This window comes from Podarcis erhardii, assembly GCF_964252035.2.
Source record: "Podarcis erhardii genome assembly, chromosome: 12".
NCBI lineage: Eukaryota > Metazoa > Chordata > Lepidosauria > Squamata > Lacertidae > Podarcis > Podarcis erhardii.
The window spans coordinates 20586818-20603923 of NC_138513.1; the positions used below are offsets into that span (position 1 = coordinate 20586818).

Sequence of the window (17106 nt, forward strand, 5' to 3'; positions counted from 1 at the left end):
GCAATCTGCGGAAAACCCAAATTGCTGTTTGTTGTGCTTCAGTTTTAAAAAGTGGGTTTTTGCAGTGAAAGCTCTGGGACATGGAGCTTTAAAGACAGGACTGTAACTGGAAAGAGGGGGGCAACAGGTAAGTCCAGATAAGCCAGATAAGTGTTGTACTTGTTCTGCATTAATCCCTTTCCCCATCCTCAAACACAGTTTCTCAAGATTTTTGTTTTAATGGTAGTATTTTATTCTACTTACCTGTGCTGTAATACATGACCACACAGTTTTCATCATCATTTGCAAAGTTGGGTTCATTAGGTGCCCAGGCTGCATAAGTCACTGGAGTTCCATCCAACCAGCTAGAGAAAATGATACGACAGTATTGGACAGAACAATGTAATTGTCCTTATAGCTTAGATTAATTAATATTAGCCTGGTTACTTAGGAGAAACTTAGATTTACAATTTTGTTAAAAATCTGATTTCCACTTTTAATTTTTCTGCTTCTTTACTTACCCGAACTTTCTATCAAGACCCAATATTAAACCAATGTGAATGTTCTTGTAACTTCCATAAAGCTTGTTCTACAACATGCAAAGGAAAAATTGGAAGTAAATGAAACAATATAGTATTCAGATGCAGAGCAATGTAGGTTATTCCATAGGAAGTGCAGAATTCATAAATCAGGAAATACAGAAAGGTTTGTAATGATGAGCACAGCATCTGAGCTGCACTGGCTCCCGGTGGAGTACAGGGTCAGATTTAAGGTGCTGCTTTTGACCTTTAAAGCCCTTCACGGCCTAGGACCCTCGTACCTACGGGACCGCCTCTCCTGGTATGCCCCACGGAGAGCCTCAAGGTCCATAAATAACAACACCCTAGTGGTCCCGGGCCCTAAGGAAGTTAGATTGGCTTCGACCAGAGCCAGGGCCTTTTCAACTCTGGCTCCGGCCTGGTGAGACCAGGGCCCTGCAGGATCTGATTTCTTTCCGCAGGGCCTGTAAGACAGAGTTGTTCTGCCTGGCCTTTGGCTTGGAGCCAATTTGATTCCCTCCCTCCCTCCCTCTCTCTCTCTCCCCCCCCCCTTTTCCTTCTCCTCCTGCGATGAGGCTACATTTTAATATTTTAATGTTCCATTATTTTAATGTTGTATTTTATTTTTGTTTTTAAGTTTGTAATCATTCATCTTGTTTTTATTATTGCTTGTAAGCCACTCTGAGCCCGGCCTTGGCTGGGGAGGGCGGGGTATAAATAAAAAAATATTATTATTACAAACTTCATTAAAGATTTCCAGTTAAGATAAATTAAAACATGCCAGCTAAAATTAAACTAAGCATGGAAGAAAATTTTGCATCATGTTGTAATATACTAATGTAGAGCTTCACTTATTTAAGCTGGTTTATTAAAGATTTTTAGTTCTATGTAAGAATTACAGTGCAACTCACACAATCAGCTTTCATGCCAGAATTCTACCCACTGTTTCCCAGCTCACTCTTCCACTTAGTGAATTGCACTTTTTTATTTTTTAACTGAGGAGAGAGAGGGGTGAAATTAAACAATGAATGTAAGAACACTGAATGTCTGGAATCCTGATTACACAGAGACATTTTTCAGCACTCTTCTGTGCTCATGAGTAAAGCATGAATCTGTGATGATCAGTGGAGTGTGTGGATGATATATTCTTTTTGAAACTTGGAAAGCCTCACTTACCTGTTAGTGCCGGATGCTACAGGGAAAGTATATGGCCACAGAAAGTCAAAGTTCTTTAGGTTGTAATTTTCTACACACTTACTTGGAAGTAAAACCCATGAGGCTTACATCTCAGCAGACCCAGCTATATTTGATTAGGAAAGCACATGTTCCAATTATTTCTTACATATTTCCACAAAAACTTTTGTTCGCTTTCTCTTTCAATGACCGCAAGTTCTCCGCCATGCCTTTTGCAGTATGCTCGAGCTCTTTCTGCAGATGCTGTTTCATTACTGAAATAGTACTCATTGCCCTCATACAAGATCCAGCCATTTTCAATTCTTTTGAATGAATATTCTGTAACAGAAGAAGTATTAATTTCATTTAAAATACTTCTTAACTATTCTGCATCAAAAGATTCCAGAGTGGTATTCAAACATGTGAATAGCTTTAAATCACCCAGCCAGCAATTCTCCAGTATTTCAGGAAGGAATCTTTCAATCCCTACCTGAAGATGCTGAGGACAGAACCTGTGGCTTTCTGCATGCAAAGGGTCCAGTTGAATGTAGCCAATTTGAGGAGCGAGAAATCCCAAGCCAGAGAATATCTACCATGGGATCCTCATGACAGAACTGTCAGTGGCCAAAGAGAATCACTGGGGCTGCCTCTTCCCCACTTTCCATTAGATTACAAAAGACCTCTTTGTTCTGAGGGAAAGCAGAAACTGGGAAGCTGAGGCCAGGGAGCAAACATATCTTTGGCTCCTGACAGACCCCCCAATAGCCTGAAAGACCTGTTAAGGCAGTTCCACCCCTGCTTTCCACGGTGCTGCTTAAGATGGATCTGTGTGAGCTGAGGAAAAGTGAAATCACCCAACATACCGAAATGATTGCTTGGCTCCGGTTTTAGTGACACCCCTGAAAAACCAAACACATATTAATTATATCATAGTGAATTTTATTGCATTACGTTATTTCATACAAACAGGAGTTTGTAAAAATGAAGGTGTTATTTGTACATTTCCAGGGCACAATTAACAACCTAATGCAGAGGAACTATCAGCAAATACCGATATTCACCATGGTGAACATGGCTCAGGTTCCTTGTTCTAATTGAAATGGAGTTCTTTACATCTCAGCATAAAAGCCAAGGATATTAACCCTGCAACAATCATTATGAAGGCTAAATGTGTTTCACATTTCTCATTTTTAATCTCTTCTCAAAAGGCAAAAGGTTAATAATCATGTTTTTAAAAAATCAGGTTTCAGCAGTGCAGCAGATGAAGGCCCTGTTGGCTTTGTTTAATGAACCTGTTGTAAATGAAGAGGAATCTTACCTCTCTTTATTTGGCAAATCCAATTCAGAAAGTGCTCACACCAGGAAGGTTTCCACCACGAATAAAACGAAGCCACTCCTCTGCATCCCATGTCTTTATCTCTTAAAACTTGATAGAGAAAGCTCCTCTCTTCGTAGTTTAGCTACAGTAGGAATAAAGTTTTCTTACTCGTTATCTTTCTAAGAATCATCAAGAGTAATATATACAAAAGGAGAGACTTGAAGCGGCAGTTTTTGAATGACTTGTACACTAAGGTTACCAGACGTCCCTGTTTACCAGGGACAGTCCCTGGATTTACAAATTAGTCCCCATACAAAATCCATTGAAGTTGAAAAGTATCCCCAGATTCACTGGGGGGGGGGGACTTGTAACCTTATTGTACACACATGTGCATGTATATACATAGAGATGGGCTGTCATTTTCACATTAATGTGTGTGTGTGTGTGTGTGTGTGTGTAAGCTTCTGCAAGTTATTCAGATGACTGGCCATGTCATCTGGGTTAGAGGGCAGCAGTTGTATCACATGGTCAGCCCACAGCATCATGGTAATGGAAATGCATAGATTTAAGGAGATGGTAAAAAGCAAATGCATTTTTTTCTGGCTATCTTATCGCTCTACTTTTTTTTTTTAAGATGAAATAATTTGCATCTGGGTTGTTGTTGTTTTTACTTTAAATTGTTCTAATTATTTTAATTGAAATGATTGCATTCCCAACCATGGGTTTGCTTCAGGTAGTGCAGCACCAGCAGAACCAGGGAAGGAATGCAGCAGCCACAATCTCTGTTTGCCCTAAGCCATAGCTTGGCTTTGCGTTATATGCAAAGTGGATAGTTAGTCTGTGTTCTCTTGTTTTTACATTTTTTAAAAATTAAATTAAATGTTCCTTACACACACACATATCCAACTGAGCAAGCCATAAGTTCAAGCAACTGTGCAGTAATTGCCATAAGTGTTGGGTCCAAAAATTAGATTGCCCATCACATTTATAAATACTTTAATGCTGGACACTTCAATAACTAAACTTTTAAAGTATTGCTATGGTCTCAATCAAAGTTCACTATGAGAACAAGAGGCTTGAATACTAAGATTATAAATGAATTTGCACATAATTTTACCAACAATGCATTAGTATTCATCATTTACTTACAGGAGTTCCATCACTCCAAGTAAATCCTTTATCAGGCTCCAACTCACTTAAACCAATCCAATAATAGTCTGCAGAAGACCTAAAATATATAAAAAATATTGTAAGCAGAGAGTTGATTTCAAGGGTTTTAAAATTTACAATATAATGACTACTCTGAGGATCACCTTAGATTAGCTATTTAGAGCAGGAACTCTGTGTTTGTGTGTGTGTGTGTGTGTGTTCAGATTACATGTAGTCATTTCTTAGGCATGTTTGCATTACATGCTAAGTCATTGGATATTTACAGGTGACTGTATTATAAACTAGGACATGAGTAGGCAAACTAAGGCCCGGGGGCTGGATCTGGCCCAATCACCTTCTAAATCCGGCCCGCGGATGGTCCTGGAATCAGTGTGTTTTACATGAGTAAAATGTGTCCTTTTGTTTAAAATGCATCTCTGGGTTGCATGTGTGCTTTTAGTTAAAATGCATCTCTAGGTTATTTGTGGGGCATAGGAATTCGTTCATCTTTTTTTTCTTCAAAATATAGTCCGGCCCCCCACAAGGTCTGCGGGACAGTGGACTGGCCCCCTGCTGAAAAAGTTTGCTGACCCCTGAACTAGGAATTCCCAATGCAGTCCATGGGCACATTAGAAATTTTATAAAACTATCATGGGTACCACACCAAAATGGGGCCATAACAAGTGATGATGGATAAATAAATTTCTGAAGAAACTGAGTATGAGGCAGAGGTTTGATCTGAACCCAAACAATCATATCTGACCCCAGATATCATAACAAAAAACTTATTTCACAGAAGTCAAACTGGTGATTCTTAGAGAGAAGTAACCTATCAGCCAATCCATAGAGGGCAAGCCTAAGACATATTGCTGCCTGATGCGTTCCTGCCCTCCTCCCAGGAAACATCCCCAAATGTGTGCGCGTACACACATTCTGCCCTAGGATTATCATTCAAACTTTCATAAACATGAACTCCTTTTCTCCCCTAGGATTGTCACGCAGACATGGACCCCACACAAATCTCATCAATTTTCTCACACACTCAGCAGATAGTCGGCCAGAGTAGTGTGTGCTATGGTTGCAAGTTCTGTGAAATTCCTTGTTGTTAAAGGTAATAATGACACAAGATTAAAACACAGTTATGTAACTATGATACTTTTGTTATATGTATGTTTGTGGCACAACACTTCATTCTATTTTGAAAGAAATGTGGTGTCAGTTAAAGCCCATACACCATTCTTTTAGGTGTATGCACTTTACTCTGTATAGAATGGACCTTTATTCTTTTCAACTGTATTGTTTTACTTAAAAAGTCTCTCTCTCTCTCTCTCTCTCCCTCCCTCTCCCTCTCCCTCTCCCTCTCCCTCTCCCTCTCTCTCAAATGGTTTCATACTTAATGATATCACACAAATGTTTTATATTTTGGGTTTTCTTGGGGAACATTTCACCACCAAACCAAACTGACATGGTACTTAATAGATAAATAAATGGTGGCACATCCATTAACACTTATCTCAGGGATAGCCAAAGTGATCCAGACTCTCAGTGTTGGAATACAGTTCTCATCATCCATGAGTAGTGACCAGATTGATTGGGACTGATGGAGTCCAACAACCTCTGGAGGACAAGTTATGCTTAACTTAACCCTTTCCCTACTAACTGCTTCTATGTTGCAATACATCAACAAGTGATGTATTTGTTTCTTTTCGTTCTGTTTAACAGGGTTATTACTCTAATATTTTATGTGGTTTTTTATTTTAAAAAAGTGGTACTCCATACTCACTGAGTATATAAAAAACAATTAAATTGTCCCTTTGCTATGCATGCAAGCAAAATATGCCTTTAAAAAGTCACAATTTAAAGTGCTAATAACCAAGATTGAACTGATGTGCTCCAACCCCCAAACCAGCTGGACTGTACATGGGTAGCAAAATTGTGATACATGTGGCAATTTGGGGGTGGGACAGTTGTGTTTCTTCTGGGTTCAAGCAGCTGAGAGTTGCCTCTTTTATTTCCCAGAAGTTCCCTGCTCCTCAGAAAAGAGAAAACTATGTGATTTGTTGTTGTTTAGTCGTTTAGTCGTGTCCGACTCTTCGTGACCCCATGGACCAGAGCACACCAGGCACTCCTGTCTTCCACTGCCTCCCTCAGTTTAGTCAAACTCATGCTGGTAGCTTTGAGAACACTATCCAACCATCTCGTCCTCTGTCCCCCCCATCTCCTTGTGCCCTCCATCTTTCCCAACATCAGGGTCTTTTCCAGGGAGTCTTCTCTTCTCATGAGGTGGCCAAAGTATTGGAGTCTCAGCTTCAGGATCTGTCTTTCCAGTGAGCACTCAGGGCTGATTTCCTTAAGAATGGATAGGTTTGATCTAATGTAGTTTTATTTTGAGGAGGGCGTCTAGAAAACAAAAATGGCCATTGCCAGCTGTTGGTCATTGCAATGTGTTTGCAAAAGATGGTGGGATAAAGGGAAACTGGGAAGTGCCAGTCTCAGCTCCTCCTTTCAGGAAAGCACGGCAATCAAGAGAGAGGGATGACACTGTTGCTGTGACCTCCACTTCTGCCAGTTTGGATTAATTCCTCTGTTTGCAATAAATGACATTTTCTAGTAATGCCTCAGGTACCGTGTGGTTTTGTGCCATGGCTGAAGTGTGTGATGCAGCAGGATTCAGAGTGCTAACTTTAAAAGAGAAATAGGTTTTGGTATGTGTATTGGTTTGGGAAGTGTGAACTGGAAAGCTGACATTAAAATGCCATTAAACCAGAAGAGTTTTTGATTCTGAGACAATGAAGACTAACATTATATGAAACTCACAACTCTGATAGCATTTTCTGTTCTTCTTCACTATGAACAGAAACGAGGTCTCCTCCAATTGCTCTACAGAAATCTCGTGCTTCAAGCCAAGATTTCTTGCTCTCTTTCTCTTTTTTATAGGCCTAAAGGCATAAAAATATAGTTAAACATAAGTAATAATAATCTGTTTTAAATCTATAACGTTCCCTCTCCCTGAATATTGGTAATTCCCTTCTTTATTTCCTAACCAAGGTTCATATCCTGATACTCTTTTCTATTGGTTCTCCAACTTCATATTATACATCTGATTTGACTACTTTTGCTTCTGAGCAATAACCAGTTCCAGCACCCATGTTTTTATCCCAACACAGCTGTAAACATTTTATATTGTCCACCCTATTCCTGTCACTGTAATCCATTTTTACTTATTTAAGCTTTAAATTGTTGCAACCCACCCTGGGACCTGTTGGTGAAGTTGGTGGATAGCTGTAGTAGTAATAGTAGCAATACCAAAGGGTTTTTCTTGCCCTTTTCTTTGACAAATCACAAATTACTTCCCCCAAATCAATTTCTTTGGCAAGGTCACATGTGATAGAAAAAAGTATGATGAGTGCCAGTCTTCAGAATATTTTTTTGCTTCTGTCACTGGCAGGGTGCAAAAAATCTGATCGCTATTAAAATTAGATGCATTGTGTTTTATTTTTGCTGTAAATCTCATTTAATAAGATGAGGATATTTAAAACTCTTTCTAAAAAGTAAATTGAAGGATTTTTCCTCCCAAGGATTTTTTGCACAAGGTGAACTATCTGAATGATCTGGTGGATATTTGTGAGGCAGCCATTTAGAATCTTATTTCAGTTCCTTAGGCTCCAGAGTCACATATTTTAGGACTCAGCCAAATATGAAATGAATATTCTTGGTTGTTTTGATCCTGTGTTTGAATTCATAGATGACAAAGATACATAGAAAACATTCCCTCTGGACACACGCTCCGTAAATATCATTAACCATGATCTATAGTTGAGAGGCAAAAATCCATTCTGATCTACTTCTAACCTCTCCAATGAGCTACATTCTGCCCACTCCTCGACTAAAATATAAAAAGTCTGTACTTCAAATAAACTACAGTTCAAAATATTGAAGTAAAACCCCACAATAGTCACAAAAAACCTGCACTGAATATTGACTTTAAAACTAAAACCACACCCTCAAATATCTCAAATGGTTTACTGATAGAGAAGAGCCGTTTCTGCCTTGCTATTTAAGCAGACAAGAACTGGTATGCCTACCTTGAAGCACACATTTCTAGTACTGCTTGAACGCCATCCTTCTGGGCATGGAGGTGGGAGACTTGGTGTGGGGGCAGGAGTTGTTGTTACACCTTCTGCCCATTGTTTGCAGATGAAGGCTGCCTTCTCTTCACAGTTCACAACATCCCACAAGCCAGCTGCAGTCCCAGTTCTCATGGCAACACAGCCAAGATGTTGCCCTTTTGGAGACACAAGACAAGAGCCACGTCAATTGAATTTCTGTTCATATGTGTAAAACTACTACTATTACTACTACTAACAACAACAGCAATAATAATAATCATGTAGATGCCCTTTGTGAAATATCATTCCAATTAGGCTTCAGGAAGTACTTAACATAGCTGTCCAATGCAGGTTAATTCTGCGTCCAGGGCAGCAGTCTACTATCTCCACCTGTTATGCTGGCTGACACCCTATCTGCCTTCACCCTGTCTCACCAGAGTGGTGCATGCTCTGGTTATCTCCTGCCTGGACTACTCCAATGTGCTTTACGTGGGGCTACCTTTGAAGGCAACTCGTCAACTACAGCTAACCCAGAATGTGGCAGCGAGATTGGTGACTGGGAGCAGTCTCTGGGACCATATAGCACTGGTCCCAAAGGATCTGCGTTGGCTCCCAATACATTTCCAAGCACGATTCAAAGTGCTGGCGCTGACCTTAAAAGCCCTAAACGGCTTCAGCCCTGTATACCTGAAGGAGTGTCTCTACTCCCATTGATCAGCTCTGAGGTCCTTCTGGTAGATTCCCACTGCAAGAATTGAAGTTACAGGGAACCAGGCAGCAAACCTTCTCACTAGTGGCATCTGCCCTGTGGAACACCCTCCCATCAGATGTTAAGGAAATAAATAACTATATGACTTTTAGACGGCAGCCCTGTACAGGGAAGTTTTTAACAGTTCATGTTTTATTGTGTTTTTGATTTTTTGTTGGGAGCTGTCCAGAGTGGCTGGGGCAACACAGTCAGATAGGTGGCATATTATTATTATTATTATTATTATTATTATTATTATTATTATTATTAATTACCAGGCATTGCTGAATTCCAGTGGGTAAACAGAACACCATCTCCATTGGTCCAGTTAAATGTCCCTGGTTGCTGTACGCCTGAAAGGCCAATCCAGAAATATTTTTCAGAACGAAGCCCAACTAGACTAGTCAGGTAGGCCTGTTCATATCTGTGGGGGGAAATGAGTAATAAATGCATTAAAAGTGGGTGCTTCTTCTTTTTTAAAGAAAAAGTTAATTTTCAGGACATACTGGAGTTGGCCACTCTGTACATCAAAGCAGAAGTGAGTTCAACAGCTATAAATCCAAAGTGTCAGACTCCACTACAGAATGTGGTTGGTGATACCTGTAATTTATATGAGATATATGCTTTTGTCATGCTGATCAAAATGCTGAAGGAGATCTTCAGATACAGAAGGAGATCAGAAGGAGATCACATGCAGAAGGTAGCTGTATACTTAGTTAACTTCAGCTACCTTCGCATAAATTGGGTGCATGTGTGTTCAAATCGCAACATAGAGTTAAATGTTCTAAATGTCTTATGTGGCTGTGCTGCCTGACACAGAGAGGTTGTATAAAGCATACACAACTCAAGAATGCTGGGAACTGTGGTTTACCCTTCACGGAGCTATAATTCAGAGTACCCTTAATAAACTACAGTTCTCATGATTCTTTTTTCCAGGGTGTGCGTGTCAAATGTATGGTGTGTAGACAGGCTTTAGGTGGTGCCTAGGTGGGCCCGTTGCAAGAGTGTCATTGAACCAGTTGGGTATATTGACCATAGTACTATTCAAACTAAAAGGTAAAAACGTGCACATACCCTAAGATTTCAGATCCATTGTCACTAAACAATACATCTACATATTGCATGTACCAGCACAATCCATACCAATTATTTCTCTGCTTGTAATCTTAGAATATGCAGAAATAAACCATTTTTTCATTTTATCGCTATTAAAAACACTTCTTTTTGTTCCTTTCTTCTGGAAGGAAAATCTTTTTAATACCTGTTTTCCACAGAAGTGAGAGATCCCTTATTTGTTTCACAGAATTTCTTTGCTTCTGAAAATGTTACAGATGTTTGTCCAATTAAATAACAATAGACACCGTGCCTTTTCCAACCCTGTCAATATAAAAGAAACAACAACCACCACTTATTATTGCAGTATTAGGTTGGAGACGAGGTTTTTTTAAAAAAATAATTTTATTTTCTCATTTTACAAATATTATAACAAAGATAAATTTACATAAGCAATTTAAAAAACCAAATCTTAATATCACCCCTCCCCCCTTTCTGTGGTTACTTATATCATATATTTTACCACTACATATCCAATTCAAATCTATTTACTGGTTATCCTTTATATTCTGTTTAAGTTATTCTCACTGCATGTTTTTATGTCAGTTCTGCTAATGATTTAAGATGAGAGTTTCTTTTATATACCACCCCTCCTTTGTGAACACAGAACCCTCCTTCCAATGACTAGCTAGTTCCAGCTGCTCTGCAGTCAGCAACATTGCTAACAATTCTCTATTTGACAACAGCAACAACGTGGAATATTGGATTTATTTTATTATTATGTTTATTACCACTTCCAATCAATAACAGCGTTAGAATCATATCTAAGTATAGGATTTTTATTTATTTTTTTGTAATTTTGCCTAATTAGAAAAATACCCCCTTCCAAAATTTTTGAGCTATAGGGCAATCCCACCACATGAAGCATGAAGTACCAATCCTCTTTCACTGCATCTCCTCCAGCATAGTGGTGAAGTTCCTTTTATAACAGACGATAGTTTAACAGGTGTCCAGTACCACCTGAATATTATCTTTAAAGTAACTTACTGAAAACACACTGGAATTAAGAGACTGGGTTTATTTTAGTGACACTGCTGAAAGTTTATTAAAACAGGAATCTTCATCCAGCTTGAGGTACCACAGAAATTGCATAGAGATCTTTGATGCAGGCCAATGTTGTCATTCTCTAAAGTGGTGCAAGAGCCTTTACGTCTGCATAGAAATTAATACATGGGCCATTTCATACAGTCATAGAATTGTAAAGTTGGAAGGGACCATGAGAGTCATCTAGACCAGCTACCTGCAATGCAGGAATATTTTGCGCACGAACCCATGACCCTGAGATTAAGAGTCACATGCTCTACCAACTGAGCTGAGCCCAGGCAATTGATAGAAGAGTCTAGAACAGATTTTTGGGAAACATCTGGTAGAAATCCAGATGATGAGTGTGACTTTTGCAAACTGTTTCTGGAGCTGGACATATGAAGCTGTCTGCAAGAGTCAGATAGTTGGTTTGTCTTCTTCAGCATGGCAGAAGGTTTCCAGGACTGTTGTACAAAATCCTCTTGAAATGTCAAGGGTTGATTCTGAGGCCTGCAGCATGTGCTCTGCCCCTGAGTTGCATCACCAGCAGTTGTGCCCATCGCTATTTTGAAAATTGCAGTTGGGTGAAACCAAAAATTTAAAATAGAACAATAACTAGAGATTGAAATAAAACTGAAATATTTAAAAAATATGAAGCAGTGAATCGATGTTAAGGACCTTCAATGCACCCATAACATCTCCAAGACATACACACAATCTTCACATGCCCCATATCTTTCTCTGAACCAGGAAATGCTTCATGCTGTCAAATGCATGCAGACCATTATTTGAATCAAATGAAGGAATTGCACTGCCCCTATAAGCAAATACTCCCATAAGCACCTCCACCATATTTTGATTACTAGCTATGATCCATAAGAAGTGATTCCAAGTGATTACTCTTCACACTTGATGCCTTAGAGACTAAGACAGATATATGGGAATATTTCCTGTTGTTGGCAGTGGAAGCAGGGTATACTGCATATATGTAGTGGATCTGTTCTCAAGTTTAAAAATTTAAATTATTTTAAAAATAGATGAAATAGTTGATGAAGTAGCTGTTTTAGATTCTTGGGGGGGGGTTAAATGTAAGATCAGCAAAAAAAGGGATCTTCCCTACTAATAGGCAGAAGGGTGTAATTACCCTATTTGGGGGGGGGGGGAGGGAGCAGTAACTCTATTGATTAGAAACTCTCTATTGAAACTTTATCCAAATTGATATTGTCTTTCAATCTTTGATAAAGCAGCCTTCCTGCGGTCAGCAGTAAAAATGAAAAGAAGCAAAGAAAGCTGACCTGTGGTATAGTTGCTGAAGAGGCTTGAGTGGCCATAGGAAGGGTACGAAATTGGAGGGGAGGGGGAAGATAAATTTTACATCTCACCTCAAGGCTAGAGGTACCTCTGCATTAATGGACAGCTTTAAGAAGAGAAATAGTTGGTGTCTATGCATATTTCACTTTTTAAATCACTACACAGTTTACTTTAGACTTACTTTCTGGCAATTTGGATCAGCAACTTCAGGTTCTCCAGGAAGAGATGCCAAAGGTTGTCTTTTACAGATGTAACCAAGTTCCACTTCACAGAAATAATCTGCCCAGTACCCATTCTAGAGATGGGAATGTGAAGAAATACAAATATTAGTGAAGAGGGGTCCACTGGCTTTCTCATTTTCTTCCTGCTTGATGTCTTTGTGTCAATGCAAAGCTTTCCATTTTTGCATGAGTTGGACAACTTCACGAAATTCCTATTACATTTGAACTTCACTGAAATCTTCAGCTGAAACTAATGAAGTATTCAGCTTGAGGATCTGATACTTCTGCTGATGATGATTAGGACACTGAGTTGGCATGATGGCAGAGAGAGCAGTGCAGGAAGGAGGAAGCAGTGGCCAGCCAGCCAGCTGGCCTTGTAATCTGTTTCCAGTGCTGCCATTGTAAACCAGCCTGTGATCCTCAGATGAAGGACAGTATAGAAATTTAAGAAGAATTGGTCCCACTTGGCTGGAGAAAATTCAAGGGATTAGAGAAGGTAAGTGTGTGGTGTGGAAGTTGGTGAGGTGTGGGCATTTGGGGGCAAGGTCTAGGAGATGATGGGGTTGGCGAGTGAAGCCAAACAGAGCTTCAATTCCTAGAGCAGCCTAGAAAGAGGGAATGATTGTTAAACCATTCTGGGAATTTTAGCTCTCAATGTGCCAGATTGGCCCTCAATCCATTTATTCAATCTTTTGTGTAATAGGCTGAATAAATTTATTGAGGACCAAGGGAAATACATCTCTCTTATAGGATTTATATTTTTACCTTCCCATTCATGATGACACATTCGTTTTGCACATCATTTATTTGTTGTGGTTTTCCTTTCTGCCACTTGGTGAATGTCACGGTAGAACCGTCACTCCATTCATAATACATCTGAATCTTCTGGTCATTCAGTCCTATCCATAGAAGATCTGTTGGTTCTAAGAACATAAAGCCACCTTATTTATTTGCCAACAGTCCAGAGTGCCTAGGATCCTATGGCACACAGCTCTGTGGTGCATAGATTTGGAAATGAGAGACCATTTTGAACTGTAGCTCAGTTTGACATGTGCAACTAGTTACGTAAAGATTAATGGAATACAGAACTACAAATGAGTAGTGTCTAATTGGCCAGCATTCGCCAAGCTGCTGCGCTGCAAATATTTTGAGCTGTAACTGTAATCATCCCTGACCATTGGTGATATTGACTGAGGTTGATGGAAGTGCACTTGGTTGTGGAAGGCTATAATAGTCAGTGTCATCTCTCATATTTGACTTGTTTGTTTGATTGGACAGTCACTTCAACAGACTATCGCTCTGTGGTGCTTTTCAATAGGGGAGGACCTTAGTAACATTGTATAATTGTATGTGGTTGGGGGGAAAACCCCACCCTCTCTCTTTTACACACACCAAATACCAGGAAAACAGAATTTTCTGGATGTACTCACTGTAGCCTAGCTGAGAAATGACAAAGCTGTATTCTTCAATGTTGTGTATACTTATTAAATCTCCACCTTCCTTTCGACAGGACCATAACGCATTCCTCCATGTCTTAAGGTCTCTGTTAAGGCGGTAACAGTGACCTGCATATGCAGCCCAGCCATCTAGACATTTAATTGGTTTAAAGCCATCTAAAAAGAAAACAAATATATCTAAGATTGCATGACTGGATGAGCTTTAAAAATTCTGATCTGCCATTATGTTGTCATTGACTCACTTGTGTGCCAGAACCCCGTGACCCGACAGTTCCCCTAAGGGGGTGAATAACCAAACAAGACAACAGTATATAGGTTTTATCAGTTAAAATAGGCCACAACTTTATTTGTCACAGATGTGAACAATTTGGCACAAGCATTGGGTTAAGCGAGACTACAGCACTCCAGCCTATCTGCTGGAAGTACATGTAAGGCTAAACCACCACTAGGGAGGCCCTATGACCTACATCAAATAGGGGTACCCCCCGAGGGATCCTCGTTGGAGGATTGCTATGGCCCTGTCCCCCATCTGGGCACCAGACAGAAGCTGCTTCTTCTGGATCCCTTTGACAGGATACCTTCCACCAAGTAGGGGGAGATAGAGTCTACAACCTCCTCTCCAGCCAAGACCAAGGTTTACCTGATGCCTCACAAAGTTGTGATGATTGCTATGAGGTAAGCAAAAACCAAATGGCCGGTGCCAATTTGCCTGGCCCCGAATACAGTGGTCGACATGGTCCATAGCAAGGTCGTGGTTCAAAAAAATGAAAGGGAGGGAGGATGGGAGATACAGCGAGAGAAAGGTCAGAGAGAAAACTGCCAGGTCGGAGCGCAATTTTAACCCCTGGGAATGAGCCCAGGTGGCGCTGATTGACCAGCTGGTCTGCCTCCAGTATAAGCCTCCCCACAGCCTTTAGACCTGAGGTCTTTAGTGATAGAGATAGACAAAATACTCTCAGCCATCTCTGTCCAATCAAACATTTCCCATTGCATATGCCCCTACAAACAGCAAAACCTGTATTACTGTTAGAAATGTAATTTTGGACTCTGGTGCCCTCTATACATAATGATGATACAATTATATAGATAGAGGTAAACTTCATTCCCAGTTTATCATCCTACCTGAAGGAATAACAGAAGCATCTAATGAAGAGTTTGCTTTTTTGCAAATGTATCCAAGTTTCTCTTGACACTTATCATTCCCCCACTTGCCATTCTTAGACTGCATTGATCCACAGATTTTTTCTGTTTCTGGGGATGGGCTCCCTTTAGGAAAGAGTGAGACAAGTGATCTTTGAGTCCTGTGTTAACACTGCAACGCTGCAGTTTGAGTAGATCTTTCACAAAGCAGCCTACAATATTTTAAATTAGCACAAAACCATTTAATATATATATGGCTAGAAACGATAAAGTTGAAACAAACCAGCATAGAACAATAATAAATGAGCCACTTTCTAGTAAATTAACCTCATCCATCCATTGCCCCTTCATCAAGAGCTTTTGAAAAGGCTTCTTTAAAAGTGTGAGTCTGCCTAATCTCTACTGGAATTGCATTCTATAATTGTGGAGCCACCATTTTATCACCATATCTTCAGTCTAATCACCTTTACTGGTGAACAATGAAGCAAACCATCTGAGCTGGAAAATGAGTCCAAATGTGTATCCGCTATGCAATTGGAAGTGAGTGGGTGTGCATGATCTGTGATCTACCTGATAACTGGAAATCTCTGTTTGGGTTCAGGTAACTTTTCACTGGATTGTGACTACTGAATTACACCACAGTTCCATATTCTATGCAGGAGGAGGGCACTTACATTACTTTAAGAATTATGGGACAAACTGAGGTTCTGTGTCATTTCCCCTACCACTTCAACACTGTGATGGGAGAATGTGCACTAAAAGATTGCTGTCTCCTACAGAGCTCTTTAAAAACAGAAGAAGCTGAATGGTCAGAAAGTGGCAGATCTTCTCAGAATCATGGTACAAGAACTTTAGGGAAAGTTAAACTATTTGGTTTAATCATTACAAGAAGGCTACAAAGAATTGTTTTTAAATGCCGCATGATTATTCAAAACTAATTCCTTTAGGTAGTATATTCTGGATATTCTAACTTCCTGTAAATCCCTTCAATTTTTTGGCATTTTTGCCTGAATATTAAGCAACAATGTTGTTCAGTATTGATCTGATTTGGCACATAGTTGTTCACTCACCTGGAGCCCAGTTTAAATATCTGAAAGGGTGGTTGCCAATCCACTGCCAACCACTGTCAAGATCCAAGCTGTTCAGACCAATCCAGTAGTAAGTCGGTATACCATTTATTAATCCTATTCACGGAAAAGAAGATCAATTAAACTGTATTATATAGCTAGGAGATTTATATTGATGAAATAACAGGATGTCAGACCCCCCCTCCCCTAAAGCTGGGTACCAAATAGAAATTAATCAGAAAAAAACTTTTCATCTGGTATGCCAATACAATACTTCAACCAGCATCAGTTTCAACCAATGAATTTCTGCTTTTCATACAGTTTTTGAAGACACATGGGTCTTATGTCTAAAAGTATTGGGAAAGTGAGATACAATGTAAGATTATGGCTTTTCGTTCACAACAACGAAGTCAGAATTGTGTTCCACTGCTTAAAAGAGAACATAACATGGTGCATACAACACCAAAATAAATAAATGTAGAGTTTCAAAAGTATTTTACTATATATTTACTATATATTCTCCATATTTTACATTTTTTTTCAACCAAAAGGCACTTTAAAACATCAAAAGAACAATATACCAACAATAGGAAGGTGATGATTTGCACAAAAAAGTCATCTGTGTAAGGCAGCAAATGTACTTTAAGGCTGTGTGTGTACACATCCTAAGAGTGGAAAGACACTTCTCATAATTTTCATGAAATTTATACTTAGAGCTGAGACAGTATTGACTGATTAACAAAACATCACAAGACGCTG

General features: G+C 39.5%; 1 protein-coding gene and 1 long non-coding RNA gene across 2 annotated transcripts in view; one reads left to right on the forward strand and one right to left on the reverse strand.

Annotated features, from left to right (window-relative positions):
* LOC309325755 overlaps positions 1 to 5496 on the forward strand; it is a 111445-nt gene extending 105949 nt beyond the window's left edge. The window contains exon 3 of the long non-coding RNA XR_014149961.1: positions 5148 to 5496. This is a non-coding gene — a long non-coding RNA (uncharacterized lncRNA). The remainder of the gene's footprint in view (positions 1 to 5147) is intronic.
* The window catches only part of LOC309353007 (macrophage mannose receptor 1-like), a 35782-nt gene that overhangs the window by 13255 nt on the left and 5421 nt on the right, over positions 1 to 17106 (reverse strand). The window contains exons 5-19 of the mRNA XM_081881851.1: positions 16351 to 16464; positions 15263 to 15406; positions 14114 to 14296; positions 13449 to 13606; positions 12644 to 12757; positions 10277 to 10392; positions 9291 to 9439; positions 8244 to 8443; positions 6976 to 7097; positions 4159 to 4237; positions 3010 to 3151; positions 2555 to 2590; positions 1861 to 2030; positions 501 to 568; positions 244 to 344 (exon numbers count right to left, since the gene is read on the reverse strand). Of these exons, the coding sequence (XP_081737977.1) occupies positions 244 to 344; positions 501 to 568; positions 1861 to 2030; positions 2555 to 2590; positions 3010 to 3151; positions 4159 to 4237; positions 6976 to 7097; positions 8244 to 8443; positions 9291 to 9439; positions 10277 to 10392; positions 12644 to 12757; positions 13449 to 13606; positions 14114 to 14296; positions 15263 to 15406; positions 16351 to 16464 (1896 nt within the window). The remainder of the gene's footprint in view (positions 1 to 243; positions 345 to 500; positions 569 to 1860; positions 2031 to 2554; positions 2591 to 3009; positions 3152 to 4158; positions 4238 to 6975; positions 7098 to 8243; positions 8444 to 9290; positions 9440 to 10276; positions 10393 to 12643; positions 12758 to 13448; positions 13607 to 14113; positions 14297 to 15262; positions 15407 to 16350; positions 16465 to 17106) is intronic.